General features: G+C 41.3%; 1 protein-coding gene across 1 annotated transcript in view; it reads right to left on the reverse strand.

Moving 5' to 3' along the window:
* The window catches only part of LOC104689869 (unc-80 homolog, NALCN channel complex subunit), a 149,909-nt gene that overhangs the window by 54,735 nt on the left and 78,417 nt on the right, over nucleotides 1–16,757 (reverse strand). Inside the window, exons 24-31 of the mRNA XM_039555541.1 lie at nucleotides 16,382–16,517; nucleotides 14,300–14,433; nucleotides 11,990–12,155; nucleotides 8,300–8,503; nucleotides 6,668–6,768; nucleotides 3,734–3,931; nucleotides 1,581–1,688; nucleotides 730–868 (exon numbers count right to left, since the gene is read on the reverse strand). Of these exons, the coding sequence (XP_039411475.1) occupies nucleotides 730–868; nucleotides 1,581–1,688; nucleotides 3,734–3,931; nucleotides 6,668–6,768; nucleotides 8,300–8,503; nucleotides 11,990–12,155; nucleotides 14,300–14,433; nucleotides 16,382–16,517 (1,186 nt within the window). The remainder of the gene's footprint in view (nucleotides 1–729; nucleotides 869–1,580; nucleotides 1,689–3,733; nucleotides 3,932–6,667; nucleotides 6,769–8,299; nucleotides 8,504–11,989; nucleotides 12,156–14,299; nucleotides 14,434–16,381; nucleotides 16,518–16,757) is intronic.

The raw sequence follows: 16,757 nt of genomic DNA on the forward strand, positions 1-16,757 counted from the left end.
AAACTCTGAACCTAGATCATTTCCATGGGAGAAGATCCAAGCCCTTAGCAGAAGAATTCTTACTACTTGGCAATAAAATAATTTTATATTTTATTGTAGTAAATTTCATCCCATGTGCACAATTTCAAAGTACTACTTTCATAGGTATATTATGTGCTAACTATCTGTCTTAAAGATGCTCTCAACTATATGTCATCAGCAATCATCGGTACACTTTAAAACCAAGTGGAAATGGAAAATTTAGATAAGTACCATACCATAACAGTACTTAATGACAAATGCTGCTGTCTCCATGCAATATGAGAATTTTCCTTTCAGCATAACAGGAGCTATGATAGTTTCATTCTCATTCCCTGTCTCAGTTTTTGTATGAGCTCTCAACGGGTACTAACATTTCCATGAGGCAACTTACAGAATGCTCTAGTAGACTCTGGACAGACTGAATCACTAGGTTTCCTCTGCCTACAAACCAAACTGAACACAGACACTAATTTTGATGTTCACCAAACATCCACCACATCCAAGGCCTCAGAGAGAATGCTCTCCTGACCCTTCTGACCACCTCTTTTCCACAGAGCACAAAACCACACAAATGTCTGTGAACACCAAACAGCCCCCAAGAAACCCTTGGTGGCATTCACATTCATCCACTACAAAATTGCAGAGTCCTGTGATCAAATGCGAGTTGTGCAGCCACAGCAGCCATCCTAAGTGGTTTGGTTCTCTTACCTGCTGCTCCAGCCATGTGCTCATCCACACTGAGCAGGAGCTCCCATGCTGCTGGCTGGATGTCCCCGTACATCTCCTCTGTGAGGACAGGAGCTGCCTTGATCAGCAGTGACAAAGGGGCAGGGGAGAGGCTCATTACCTGCAAAAAACCAAGCCATGCCTTAGGGCTGAGCTGTGTAAAACTATCAACAGGAAGAACACACTCAGTAATTTTACCCTGGTTTTGGTCTGCAAATTACCCACCAATAACCTCTAGGTTCATCCATTTCAGAAAATGCTCCATAGAGGGATGTGTCTTTCAGCCTATACTGAAAAGGCGGTGTTTGCAAGCTAGTTCCTGGAGTCTTTTGCTTGTTCCTCACATCACCAAAACACCAAAAAAGAGGACAGAAGGAAAGTCAAACTCTCACAAAGTGGTGCACAAACAGCAATACAGGTCCATGAAAATCTCACTAAGAACAAGTCTATGAAGAGTCTTTTGCTTCTTCAGGAACCCTGAACAAGTAAGAACAAGGAAAACTAATAGTGTAAACTGACAGGCTGCAGTTAAATATATCTACGGTTTTTTTTTTGTATCCCCAGCTTTGGTGCATATGTCACTACGGAAAGCTAGAGATGCAGACTGTGATTTAATGCAGCTAAATGTTTAAAGGATTCTTTGACCATGTTTCCTTAAGAGGTTTAAATTTGATATAACTCAGATGGGGAAAAGATGTGTGGCTGAACTGACTGATATTCAGGAACAGTTCTTCACATGGGCTTGGGAATCCATATATATTTTCCTTCTTGTTGCAGTTTAACCTGGCACCTATATATCTGCCTCCCTAACTAGTGTATGGCCTAATCAGTACCTGATTCCTGACGTATTTTAGCATTCCAGAGTCCTTCTTTCCTTCCAAGTTGATATCGATCACTCTCTTTTTAAGAGAAGGAGTTCTCAAGCATGACTTGTCTGAGCACTGGAAGGAAAGAAAAAGAAAGTGGAGTTCACATTTATATTTCTCAAAATGTAGTAAAGGAGATTACGTACAAGAGGAATTTCCATACACTAGAAACCATGTGGTACCAGAGCTGTAGCACAAAACCTTGTTCTTTGCTGGAAAAAGGCCTAGATTCAGGAAGACCACACATCTCATCCAATTTTCTTTTCTTTTTAACAATGCTTTTCTCAATAAAACCTTAAAGCAGAAGCCAGGAAACCAAATGAAGAATGGGAATGTTCTCTGTGTGATCTTCACCGGTGGTACATTCATGCATTTAGTGAAGCAGGTCAGAGGCAAAAAGTCTACAGCTTCCCTCTGAAAAATTACCAGTGGAAGTGTTCAGTGTGCAGAATGAGTCTTCTCACAGAATCATAGAATCACTGATGTTGGAAAAGACCTCTAAGATCGAGTCCAACCAATAGTCTAATGCTGACAACTCCACCACTAAATCATGTCCCCAGGTGCTACATCCTCACATTTTTTAAAGCCCTCCAGGGGATGGTGACTCCACCGCCTCCCTGGGCAGCCGGTGCCAGGGCTGGACAAACCCTTCAGAGAAGAAGTTTTTCCTAATATTCAATCTAAACCTCCCCTGGTGTAACTTGAGGCCATTTCCACTCAATCCTGTCCCTTGTTTCCAGGGAGCAAAGACATCCACCTGGCTGCACCCTTCTGTAAGAGAGTTGTGGAGACAGAGAAATTCCCTCCCGAGCCTCCTTTTCTCCAGGCTGAGCTCCCTCAACTCCCTCAGCTACTCCTGGTGCTCCAGCCCCTTCCTCATCTCTGTTCCCTTCTCTGGACACACTCCAGCCTTCCAGGTCTTTCTTGGATTATGAAAAAAGCAAAGATTGTAAATTGCTCTCTGGAAGTGAGGTCTGTGCAAACATCCTGCATGTGTTTGTAGGAAACCTCACCGCCTCCCAGATTCTTTTTTCCTGCTGTTTCCTAAATGCTTTGATGGTTTGAAGAATATCTCTGTCTTGCAATTCAAAGTTGGAGATGAAACAACACACAGAAATGCACAGTTCTTTTGCTACCTTTAATGAAACATACCAGCTACTCATCTCTTGCCTACCTTCTGCAGAGGAAATGACTGCCTCTCTTTCTAAATAACTCGTGCTTTTCCGTGCTAGAGGAAATATATGGGGTTTACAGTTTTCAGGAAAGAAGAAACACTAGCTTCTGTTTCACCTGCTCTGTGCTTTTTTCCATAAAAATATCCTTCAGTTTTCTAAATTGACAAGAAACAAACTATCTCCTGGTTGATGAAGAAACATAATGAATTTTTCTCCTTCATATGCCACTGCCAGGGATGATAGCCTTTTTACCCAACTGAAACCTTCATTACAGTTTCATAAACACTTTTGTTTTCAATGTTACTGCAAATTAGTTGAATGGCTCTGAAAATATTCAGGATAACTGCTCAGGTGTAACTGTTGACATGACTCAGTTGGTGCCTGGGTGGGCACTTCCCTGAAAGCAGAAATGTATTTCCATTAAAGTTAAAGGTACACTTTTATACATAAAAAGGCACAAAGTTGTCTGAATATCCTGCAGAAATGGTCACTAAAAGTCCATCACTAAAGAGACAAACATTAAAGACTAATGTATACAACTCTTGGAAAAGGTGAGAGCTCAAACATAAAAGAAAGAAATTACACAAGATTTTACAAGAATTTCAAGAGTGATTCTTACTAACAGATAAGAAAAAACACAAAGAGAGACAGAGTCCACAGGGTGGTGATTAGAGGCCACAAAAGAACACTAAAATTGAAGTCAGGTTATAAGCTTTTAAATTACCTTATCAGCAACTAAGATTCATCCCAGTCAATATAAATTACATTCCTTACATAATGCTGAATGACTTAATTGCTGGGGTTTTTTACAGCAAAGCTAAGCTCAGGAAAAGCTGTATTCATTTTGTCACGAAAGAACTGTATGAGTACATTATGCAATTTTTGAAGGCAGTTATGACTTGTCTGGACAAATCCTAAAACATTCTGCTTTTTCCATGTACTCACTTCCTTTTGTTTTTTGCCTCTTGTCATATTGTTCAATGTGCTGTTTTCTCGCATGGAGTCCACTGTATCTCCATACAGCAGTTTGATGGCCCGGACAAGGCGAGCACAGGACCGGCTGTGATGGAGGTAGCAGTGTGGGTGACAGTAGTCAGTGTGGGTACAGATGAAACTTTGCTGGTTGCATAACAGGATCATAACCTGGAAATTTAAAAAGGAAATAGTTACTTATAGAAAATGGAGTTACAGAGCCAGTGACTGGGACAGTCAAGCTAACTTTTCCTCTGCCTAGCTAGGGAGGTGTGAAGCTCAACACAGCTTTAAAAAGGTATGTGTGTCTGTGCAGATCTTCATACTTACAAGGGGTTTGCAAACTAGCTGGGAATGGTTAAAGAAACAACAGTACTAACAAAGCAAAGAAACAGAGCTGCTATAGATGTGTATATTTGGGTGGTGGCAAGGTTAAGGCTGAGGAAACCAGCATCCTCTCAGTTTGCACAAAAGCTGTTGTATCACCACTCTAAGATGAGAGCTTGGACTGGAAACTGTCAACTAGCCAATTGTCATTAAAGCTGCAAACCCACCATGTTTGGGGGTTAGTTTCCTTCAAGGGGTGCAAAGGGAAATATCTCAGTATGCTCTCAAATAGAAATAAGCTGTGTCAGTTGCTCTGCATATGCTTCCTTCACTGTCATTGGGTAGACCCATCAAGCCCAACTGTATGGTAGCAGGCTCAGTTGCTATTTTACTAGTGATGCCATATGGCAGAAAGGAGTACTAAAACTCATCTAAAAATCAGGTAAATATTTTGGAATTTAGCTATTCTGAGCCATGCTTTGCTGCAGAAACACTGGTATCAGTCCCTAAACTACTTAATTAAAGATAGCCTTGGCAGGTCTCCACTTGAGTGACCCCTCTCTGGTGTAACTCAGATGGTTTCTTGCCAGAGGAGCAAAGCTCAGCCCAGCAGCTCTTTGTACATTGGTCTTCGTGTTGCACACAAACCCAGCCTCTTATTAGCACTCTAAGGAAAATACACAGGCCTCTCCAAGCCATTCACACTGTAGGTCTTAAGAGGTCTTTACGAATCTATCTCTTCACCCCACAACCCAGCGCAGAAGCACCCAGAACTACCAGAAGTTATCCCAATTTTCCATCCACTGTGTCTATGTCTGTGCAGCTGCAGTCTGCCGGCTCTCTCTGGGCTGCCAAATCATTCTCAACCTTAAAATATTTTAGCTTCTAAAAATGTCAGGAACTTAATCTAAAACAAATCTGTGTAATGTCTGTGGGATTCCTGTGATTGTCTCCTTGTTCTGGCCTCCTATCATTTTGGGGTCAATAAAGAATAACTCAATATTTGTATCAATATGCAAATTGTATAGCAGCACTATGTTGAACTACTAGCCTCTGGTCCAATCTTATAAATTGCTGTAATGGTACACTGACACAGAGTGAGCACACCAGACTCCAGGCTGCCTAAAGGACAGGTAAAGGAAATACTGGTGGCTTCATAGCAGCAATTGGAACCAGTGATCCTTTTGAGTTGTTTGCTTGTGACAAATAAATAAAGCAGGCTTTTGCTTTGACTGTAGTTTTAGTGACCATCTACTCACACCTTCTTTCTAACAAATGAAAAAAATAACCTTGTCTTGTAAGATTGGTACTTGTGTGTCATTAACCGGAACAGGTGATTTTTCAAATTTTTCTTTCTCCCATGCAAGCTAATCACATGTAAAGTGAGACAAACATCTCAAGCTTCCTTCAGAATTCATGAGTTCATGCATCCTCCCACAATGAGCAAGGGCACCATAATTTATCTTAAGCTGCTAACTAGGGAAATTCCCTTATCCTCTAGTGATGCAGCATCTAATACATACATTTATGTCTAACATACTCAGTTTAGTACACTGGAATTTCCAAATGAGATGTAATAATTACCAAGAGCATTAGAGTACTGACAGAAAGCAGGGTACTGCAGAGATTGAGGTACTCAGTTGGAAGACATGACATTCAAGTTCCTTGCCCTGCCAGCCTCATACAAAAAAGACAGCTATCAAGAACTCCTTCTGACCCCAAAGTATTAGCTTAAGCCTGTTCTTGCCCACACCCCATAGGAATTGGGTAGCTGAGAGCAGTCTGTGTGAAATATCTGGGGAAAAAAGGGAGATATCAAGTCTATATTGACAGCTGTCTTTCCCAAAGGCAACAAGGTCAAAGGTGTCTGTCCTCGCACACATGCGCAGGACACCACCAATCATTGCACAGCGAGTCAACCCAAGGTGTGTGCACGACACACTGACCATACCACACTATCCTGGCATGTCATGAGGGAACACACATAGCGCTGTGCACTCCTTGGACACCAGAGGATTGAGCAGTGTAAACTTGCCCAACTGAATTCTGGCAAGTCTAAATCACAGGAACAGAGATTGTCCAAAGGGATGCCTTAGACCCTGCATGACCAAACTGCATCTGCACTGTTGTACTCCCTGTATACTCCTGTACTCCTCTGTTGGACAGAGTCAAAACTATACAAGGGTCTGTTGGCCTACATGAGTAGCTTCTAAAATGCCACTTCTCAGAAGCTGGGGGCCCAGCTCACACTGTAGCCCATTCTGTTGCTCTCCATGAAATACACACTACTGGCCATGCTGGCGATAAGGTACTGAGCTAATATATGTTTCAGCTGAAGTAATATGGCTGTCCCTGCACACCTAGGGAGAAAAAAAATTAAATATATGAACTAGAGAGAAGGAGATTTAAGTTCATTTTAGAAATGGCAAACTGAATTTCCAAAGGTCACAGCTTGCTTAACGTTTGAGATCCTTGATGCTATTATGGAAAAAGTACAAACTGTGATCTGGTTATTGCCAGACAAAGGTTTTTCTATTGAAAATTCCATCCTTGAGAGCACTGCTGGCAACTTGTACTTACATGCAGCCACGACATATTCCGATGATAGTTCTCCTCCACACCTGTGTTGCTCAGTACCTCAGGTTCAATGCTGGGTTCACTCGCACTCCAAGGGCTCCCTTCTTCAAAAGAAAAATACCCAAAAAGTTGTTGTTTTTATTGCTCCCTATGTGCTTTAAGCACTTGTAAGCCAGGCCAGCCTTGTGGGAGCAGATGAGAGTACACAGAATATGTCACACTCAAAAGACTGCATTTGGACATCCCTCCCCAGTCCTGTGCTGGCTTGACACTTACAAGAACTATTTGGACTTGGCCCACAGGCCATCTTGTCAGTAGCAAACATTTCTCCCTCCCTGTTTTTTTTCTTTAATGGAAGGGAAATGGAAAACCCAAAACCATCAAAACCAATTCTTTGCACCATTCAGATGCTGCAAATGGTTGGTTTAGTGATCTGCATTGACTGGGCTCTGTGGTTAAAACATCAAGAAAAATCCAACCAGAAGTGGCATCCAACTGGAAATGCCAACGGGCAAAGTCCCTGCTAATTGCCCATAGAAACTGCTAATGTCATGGGGATGAAAGGGGAAAAAAATCCTGGTTCTAGAACACTAGAATGCTTTAGAACTCATCCAAGGAAGAGATTTTCCTGAGAATTTCACTGACTCCTGTGTTTCCCCTAGCCACTTCATACCCTATGGGCCTCCTATAAAACTAATACTAATGATGTTAAAAGTTGGCCTGAGGTAACTTTTGTTTTACCCTTCTTCTCTTCTTTAAGTGAACTGTGACTTGTCAAGATTTACAGAATTGGCAATCCTACTCTCCATGTTCACCTGCTAAAGCATCTTTTGGGGAACATAAAAATGACCGTTAAACTTGGAGGTTATTTCAGCTCCAAATATATTCACAGTTTTTGGTTAACATTGATAGTGAAGGGAAGCCCTTTAGTTCAACTGTGATGGAGATTTCAGAGAGTAGGATGCACATCTTGTTTCCATAAGACAAATGTATGGACATCCGTCTTTTAAAGACCAAGGAAAGCAGCTGTAAACAACAAAAATAGATGTATATGCCAGCATTTAGAAATACAGTATGTAGCATGTGAACATTATATTCTGCATAAAGGAATATGTATTTTACATGCCACCCGACATGCTTATGCCATCATATCCAACACAGAATATGAAGTATATGCCTAAATATATATGTGTTTATATATATATATATATACACACACACATATAGCAAATCTGTTGCTATGGACAATAAAACATCATATAAACATATGACCTCATGTATTCATTATACTCTATGATTTTGGGGGGGGTGTATGTGCTTACATACATACACAGGGATATGTGCTATATACATGTGCCACCCTAAAGACAGCAAGTGTTTAGCTGGCCGGACAGCATTCTAAGAGCTCATGCTCTAACACAGTGGTGAATTGACAATCTGTGGTCTACACTGCACCCAGGATTTGTACCCTGTTCCTCTCAGGCCCTAGTCCAGGCAGCCCCTGAAGAGAGCTCTAGAGTTTTCCTAGCCTGCAGAGGTGGGGATCTCTTGTCATTTCTAGCTCTGCTGCAATCACATCAAGAGTTTAGGTCCTTCCTATTGTCCCCTCCCTTTCCACCCTCTCATCTAAGTTACCTATATCAGTGACAGTGTCCCTGCTGTGGGACAGCTGCAGCTCCTCATTCTCAGACTCTGAGTCCTGCCGTGATAACTTGGTGCTCTTTAGGCTGCCGGCCCGGCGAATGCTGGAAAGGGAACCCCCCTTCTTCACCCGGAAACTGCGGGTTCCTTTAATCTGGAGCAAGCGGGAGCCTCCTATCCTGATCTTCCTGCTGGGAACTGTATTAAAAGAATAAAAGAGGACTTTTTTCCCCTTAATTTTTCCCCATTTAAAAAAGAAAGAGATCCTGGCCCTCCCCACCCTCCCAACCCTTTGCTGCCAGCCTGTATTGCAGCATCTTCTCTTCTGCCAAGGAATGTGGGATCAGAGGCTTCCTCCAAAGCCACCGCCAATGCAGCTCGATCAATCAGGCAGTAAAGATGCTTCACAAAAATGTGTTCAACACCTCATATCCTGGAGATCTGGTACATCACCTCAGGCCTTGTCTGTATTTGGAATTAGCCCTTGTTCAACTACCAGCAAGTAGAGTGATCTGCACTAACAGAACCCCAAAACATGGATAAGAAAATCCTACAATTCACACCAATTTTTAGTCAATTACTGCCAGGAAGCAGAATCTGCCCAACGGATGTAAATTGCAGTTTTCTTTCCCAGACCTTGGAGTTTACATTAGTGCAGAATCACCTCTTGCTTGGGATAGCTGGCTGAATCCCAGGCATGAACAAGGCACCTTGGACAAACCTATTTTCCTGTGGGCCTGGGCCCTGTAAACCTTGCTGAGCTCTACAGTAGAATCAATTATTTATTCATATAGCATGTGTGACTGCAAGAGGGGTAGTCTGCTTCATGAGGCTAGCACGCAAGGCTTCTTTGATGTTAGATTCGCATAAATCCATGTCTCTGCATGTTACTCTTCATCATTAGAATGCTTTAGAGGAAACAGGAGCACGTAGATCCTCTCCTTCAGACAAATCAGCAGCTTTCAGGCATTAACAACATCCATTGACACTCTGCATTTTTGATGAGCACAAACATGGAATGGTTCAATGTTCAAAGCACCAACTGTTTGCACTTTCATTCTCCTCTTAGTTCAAAGGCAGTACATGGCAGTATGTCAGTCCAAATGTTGCAACACTCAGTCATTTTACTGCAGATCTAATCAGGCAAGGCCACCTCTGATCAATTACCTTTTGGTGTGTGCTTGGGAATGAACAGAACAGAGCTTTTTGAATACCATGGGCAAGCTAAATATTTAAATAGAATTGTATTTTGGCTTCAGGATAAAGCAAACACATCTTTACTCCTGAGATTGCCCCCAATTCCTCCTGAACAGAATTCCCACTCCCATTTTCAGTAGCTAGCATCCTGGTCAAAGACAGCTGGATACGTTTTGAGAGCTACTCCTTAGTCCTCACAAATAAGTTGGCAAACCACTGTTGAGTGACTAAAGAATCTCCCTCCAAGTGACCATGCTGAGTTCCTTAGCAATTGCTACTGCTTGAATAATGTTCAGATCAGCCCCACAAATGCCAAACTGCTGAGCACTTGTAATTGCCTTTCATGAAGTCTGCAGAATCCCATTTTGGCACCCAAGGAGTACATACGATCATCTGAGAGCCTGCATCTACCTAGCTGTAGTGTCTGTATTTCAGACCTACCTGGAGCAGATTCTATACAGTAAACCCGTGGCTTTTGGATAGCTGCTAAACCATGCCTGGGGGGAGCAATGAGAGCAAAATTTTTAATAGTCCGGAAAAATGAAGGGAAACAGATTAGTACTCATCAAAGAGTTTGAGATAAAGAAACCTCTCACTACAGGCAATCAAAATTTAGTTACATTCACACAACAATGTTTTCTTCTCTAGAAAAGTGTAGATTATGAAAGATGCCTCTGCATCTGTAGTGTTTGGCCCAGGTGGATTTCCAGAAGGATATGTTGTGGCCAGAGAAAAGAAACTAATTATTGTAATTTTAAAGTACATCATTATCTTGCATTTATTTGGCTTCTAAAATAGGGGAATTACATTTTTGCCAAGGTATATTAGGATTCAACCTTCCTACCATAGTCACTTTCCCCATGTCTAAAATGCAGTAAAGAGGCAGCTTTAGTAAAGGAAAACTACATGACAGCTTAGGGAAAAGGGATAATGGAAAGAAAACCCAAATAAAACTGCAGAAATATGTAGTTTAACCAAGAAAAGGATGCAGAAAGTTAATACTATTTTTGCAAAAATACATTACACCTGTAGCACAGTAACATGCAAAGGAAAAGCTCAGTCAGCATTGTCTCTAACAAAACCAGGATAGTTAGAGACTTTCCACCAGCAGTTTCCGGCAGGACTGCATGCTTGATGGTATTCCCCCACTCAGGTAGCAGCCCAGTGAGTGGGACTGTTCCCTGAAAAGCTTAAAAATGTTTCAAGCAATTGTTATAACTATCCTCAAAACAAACCCAACACCAAACCCAAACTTTTCCTCATCTAAATAGGTAGAGACATCTTATTCCACACATCTTAGACTATCAGATAGACCATAAGGCTGTGTTTTTCTGGGCTGCTAATACACCAAGAGTAGACAAAATAAGGTTGAGCATCAATTTATCCAGCTCACGTTTTTTAAGTGGGTACCCATCAGTCTGCACAGAAGTAACTGGCCCACCGGACACACAGTTTTGGAGAAAATTTCATACCATGCAAGTCTTGGAATAATTTCTAATATTTTCTCCAGTTACTGTGGCAAGGTCACAGCTGAAGACAACACAAACTTTACCCAAAGCACCTAGAAGTCAATAAAATCTCCTCCGAATCATTAATAGACATTACAGTTCCTAGAGGAAAACCAGCCACAGACCCCACTGTTGTGAAACAATCATTAAACATTTATACTTTTCAAGCAATCATCAAAATTATCATTCAAATACCTGCATCTGTAAATTACTATTATGAGACAGAATGTAAATATTTCTAGGAAACTTGTTAGCAGGTCATCTAGAGGTAAGTATCTGGAAGTTTAGTCTCTAATTGCAAATACACATGATGACTATATTGTATTGCAACACTTGTACCATCAGATATAAGGTGAGTCTCGCATGAGATGGCTCAAAAATGGAAACGATCTGCTATTCTCAGCAAACACAGTGAGCTTGGAGTTTGCTTGTACAGTACACGATATGTTGGTAACATCAATCTGCTAGCCATCAAAAGCCACATGTATTTTTCATGTGGTAGCAAAGAATTCAAGAGACCAATTACACAAATTTTTTGTGATGCCATGACTTCCAAACTGATACAGATTTTCCACAGAAAAATACCAATTTTCCCTTTTATCTGTGATCTCCCCTAAATGAAAAGCTGTGACTTGAAAAAAACCAAATAACACCACTTTTGATCTTTTTTTTTACAATGAATCAAATAGTGATGCTTCTCTCAGCATCCCACTTAGTTTCAAAAAAGGATTGCTTCCTTTTAGCAAGAGTGCAAAACTTTCAATCAATTTCAGTCATAGCACTGTTTTATAAAATTTAACATCTTTGCTTCTCACATTCATTATATGTAACCCTGAAGGCCAGAAGTATCTCGGAAATTATTTAAAGCCACGTGACTCCATGGCTGCCTGCTTTTCAACAGTCTGTGCAAATGAAAACACAAAATCAAGCGCCACTTCACAAGCCCTGAGACTACAAAAGCCTGATTGTGCTGACAAACCTTTTTTCTCCTCGAAGCCAGCCTCAGATTTGAGGGTGTGGCTGCTGCTGTGTAGGGAATCCTTTGAATCTTCGTTTTCATCCAGAACCCCAGCAAAGCTGATCTTTCTCTCATACCTGTGTCGGTCCATCTCAGGGTCCAGACGCAGCCTGCAGCTCTCCAGATCCTGTAGACCACACAGATGTGCCAGCAGTATGAGCTCCCACTGCAACTAGAGAAGCTTCAGGAAGAACTGCTTCAGATAGGGTTTATTTAATCACACATAAGCCAACTGCTCTTTGGCTTTGCAGCAGGCTGAGCCACCTGCCAGGATGGAAGAGTTACCAGGTGCTAACACACACTGCTGGTTAACATTCCCCAGTGCATTAACACTCTGGCTGCAGGCTCAGGAGGGGAAACATAAATCACAGAATCAAAGAATTATTAGGATTGGAAAGGACCTCTGGAGATCATCTAGTCCAACCACCCTGCCAAGTAAGGGTCACTCAGAGTGGGTGACACAAGAATACATCCGGGTGGGTTTAGACTGTCTCCAGCCATGAGCAAAATGAACTTGTATCTGTTCCATCATCAGTAAGAGGCTTTGGGTGGAACTTCAGTCAGGGCTGTCTACCTCATTCGGCCCATAGCCTTGGCAAGTCTGCATGCTCTCTTGGTAGTCAAACTAGTTCATCAAAGCTAGTTTAGTTGCAAATGTTTCAGTTCTTCAAGGCTTCCAAGGCTGTGCTCCTATCTATGGAAGAAGTATGCCTACAAACACCAAATGGAAGTGAGATTTGCTCTACTGAAATTCCAGCTATATGGATCATAACATTATGTACCTGTTTTTCTTGGAAAGGAAGCATCACTCCAAAAATACAGACTTAATATTTTAATCTGGATTGTTGTTTCCTCTTTTTTTTCTCCTGTACAAAGTTAGAAGCAGCACTCTATGGTCATTTTAACTTATAGACTCTTGCATGTGACCTTACAGTTTCTTTCACCTATAGATCACAGAATAATTCCTCCTCCTTGTCTCCCATATACAAGTCTGGAAAGGGATTAAGCAGTTACACTTCTATCTCACACAAAAGTACTAATTTCTGTTGACCTTCATTAACCAACATATTCTTAGTTCCAAGCCTAACTACTTAATGACATGAATTCTAAACCATGGTATTATCCTGCTTTTAGATGCAGTCATTTATTGTGTTGAAAGAGTATCAACAATGTGTTTAAGCAGGATTTTGCTGAATTTATTGCTTTTAAAAATTGTTCTTCTTGCATACCTTGGGGCTGAGCCACTTCATCGCAGGTCTACAGTCTTTGGAAACATTTTCAGAACCAAATTACAATAATACTCAGATAAATCAGCCTTTCAAGCATAATTGACATCACTAAAATTTGATCTGTCATTAACAAAAAACTGGATAGTAGGGCTAAATCCTTCATGGAAATCTAAGTTCTCATTTTTTCTTTATAATTTTAATCCTGATTTCTTAAAGAAATTTAGCTTAAAAGCTGAAACCATGTCAGCCATTCAATTCTCATCTCATTCCATGCTAACCACCTCTGAAGCTGATGGTCACCTTCAACTCAATTTGTCAAAAGACGACTGTGTGCACGTGTATTTTTTGAAACAACAGGCTAAGTAATGTTAAACCACAGTATTAGAAATAAGAAAATCCACACAAAAATGAATCACTGTAAATCAGTTTTCATGGGTTCTGCTATTCACAGCATTATTTGTCACCTAATCAGTTGTTTAGCTTATTGTTTACGCCAGGATTTGCCTGTGCCTCTCCGGGTCTCGTGGAGATTTTTTTCTTTCTTTGCTTCTTGGTCACTATCTCTTCCCTTCCTTCCTATTCACCCTGCAATTCTCTTGGTCTAACCCAAATCAAAAATCTGCAAATTTAAAGCACTGGCAAATTCTCTGTAAACCATTATGTTCCCTTCCCCTAACTGCCTTGTTCTGATCCCTGACCACTGGCCCTGCTATTCAGCTAATGAGCATGTGAGCTTGTCACTTCCTGTAGTCTGCCTCCCACACTTCCCAGGTCCCCCACCCTTGGTTTCTCAATTTCTCTTCTCTGTTTGGAAACTTTCTTGAACTTCCAGCATGTTGAACTTCACATGTTGTGCATCCACAGTCTTACCTTCTTAATCAACCCATTTCATGTACCCTGACCATCTTCTATTCACCACACAATGGCTCCTTTCTCCCTGCAGAGATCCACTGGAGTTTTTATCCCACTCTACCCCTTGTCAGGACCTGGAATCCAGTGATTCTGTGGAAAAAGCCCTCTCCAATGTGTCTGGTCCACTTACCACAAGAGGCTCAGTCCGTGGTCTGGGCATGTAGGGGAAGGTCTCTCGAAGGAATGTGGTTATCTCCAGGAGAAGCTGACAGGCTGCCATTTTTAGTGCAAAAGGACAACAACATTTGGTAGGATTCACAGTGCCTAGGAAAGAATATTTCTGTCATGAACAAGGAGTTAATACAAGACCTGGAATCGAGAGGTGATGGACATATTTTCACATATGGTGCACGATGGAAGCTGCACTGAAGAAAGGAAACCACACACTTCTGTGCTACTTTTCCTACACTAAAAGAAACAGAATCAATTAAATACCAAACCATGTATTTACCAGCACATACAATAATACTAACGTTTATATTGCATTATATTATATTACAATATTGCATTACATTGAAGTAACACGATAGTTGACTATAGTGTATATTATAGAGTATTATGCTGAAGTACCTACTAAACTAACTACAAGCTTACGACATCTTGTATACACCTCAATTAAGGGTAATACAGGTTAAGAAGTAGATACCCTTCTTCCCCTGTTCAGTTTTGCATTGTCAAATCTTTCGCAGGGATCAGATAAAACCAGAATAATTCTGTGATGCTTGCCAGATCCCCTGTACACATTGCCAGTAATGAATTGTGGACTTTGTTAAGATTAAAATAATCTGAAATATCAAATGCAAATGAGACATGGAGTATAATGGAATATCCAACTGCATATTTGATGCTTCTCGTTCTACTTCCTACAGCATATAAGGCAGCTTTTGAGAACTCCTACAGCAAGGATGCTGATCAGCTATTTTCAGACACTGGTTTTCAGGAGAGCTCTTCAGCATTTAGATGTCTTTCTAGACCAGAACCTGATCTTCATTTTCTTGTCTCAGGGCATCTTTTCAAAGCAGCTCCACATCCCCTTGAGTGCCTGGTATGAGTGGCTGAACAGGGAAAAGAAAGCCTATTCTGTCACTCAGTCATGAGAATGCAGTTGTTCATTTGTGGTGCAGGAGAAGGACTCTTTGGTATGCAACCTCCTCCTGCTTTGGCTATATCCCCTAAAGGGACAATCAAATATCCAGAACAGCCACCCATGCTTCTGTAGCTGCCAGCACTGGCACACCACACAGCGGCATATGGAAAGGTCTAGCTTAGAGCCAAGACCTTCTCTTGAGCTCATTTCTTATAAATGCCATGTCGCTCTTCCTGCCAGCTTCTCTCTACTCCAAAGCTGGCCTTTATGCAGTTATAGGAACAAATCCAGAACCACGGGAAGAGAAAGCAGAAGATAAACAGTGTCTGTGCACTACATCCAGTGGGGAACAACAGTACACATAGACAAGCACCAGTAAATTACAGGACACATGTATACACAAATGGTGTCTAAAGAACACATAATGTTTGTTACCACCTTCACATACACCTACAACAGGATGTGTTTTGACAATTTATTTTGGTTCATAGTTTTTGCTGTGGGTTTGCTAAAAGTTGCATGCCTATACGGACTTTCAGGCTCAGTGATCTGTCACAGCTCTTCTACCCTTAGGTACACACAGGCACAAATGTGTGTGGTTTCATCATCTGGTTGTTATACAGATTTTTAATGATGCTTTTTTTTATTTCTGCCTGAAAATCAGGCACTATACTGAAGTCAAGTTTTAAAAGCCTTTAGCAGAGCTGTGCCAATTCACGTTGATGAGTAGACTTGTCAATGTTCAGAAACAGAAAAGCAGCTGATATTACACAAATATTTTGGCAGAAGTAACTGTGAGGACTGGAGCCTGAACCGTTTTTGACACGCAGGTGACAGCAAGGCTCAAGAAATAAATTGTTACTCTGCTTGCAACTGCAGTTTCTGTGTACAGGAATTGCAGCTCACTGCCTGGTTTCCCCTTCCCTTTTCCATACAAGTATCTCAGTACTGCCACACATGTTTTACATCCAGGCACAAAAAGAACAGGGAGGAATCTGGGGTGAAAGTGAGGGACTGGGAAATAAAGCTGGGTGGCAAGAAAATGAAAAGAGAATAAATATTAAGTGCTCCTAAAGCAAAGGTTCTTACAAGCGGGGGTTCTTGTAGTAAAGGGAGTCTCCTTACTGTCATCTAAAAAGTCTTCTTCCTCATCCTCCTTTCTCAGGCGCCTTTTGGTCTCCTCATCATAAATGAGGCCAAGCAAGTTGGCAGGGCTCTCGCTCTCAGCATGGCACAGCTCATTGAGGCGGACACCAATTGCCTGCAGATGGAGAAAGAGAAGCACAAGGAGGTGATAATTTCAGCCCAATCAGAATGTCCTGGCTTTATTTTTATTGTCTGAAATGGAGAAAGGGATGACAGAGTAATTGCTATCAACACCATAATTTATTTTCCCCTTTTTTCAACAAAAATTTGTAAACAGTGTCAAATTTCAGGATGAAAAATTTTAGTAGATTTAGTAAAACAATAAACCCCCCAAACTGGCACATGACAAGCAGAA

Source organism: Corvus cornix, chromosome 7 (assembly GCF_000738735.6).
Source record: "Corvus cornix cornix isolate S_Up_H32 chromosome 7, ASM73873v5, whole genome shotgun sequence".
In the NCBI taxonomy this organism is placed as follows: domain Eukaryota; kingdom Metazoa; phylum Chordata; class Aves; order Passeriformes; family Corvidae; genus Corvus; species Corvus cornix.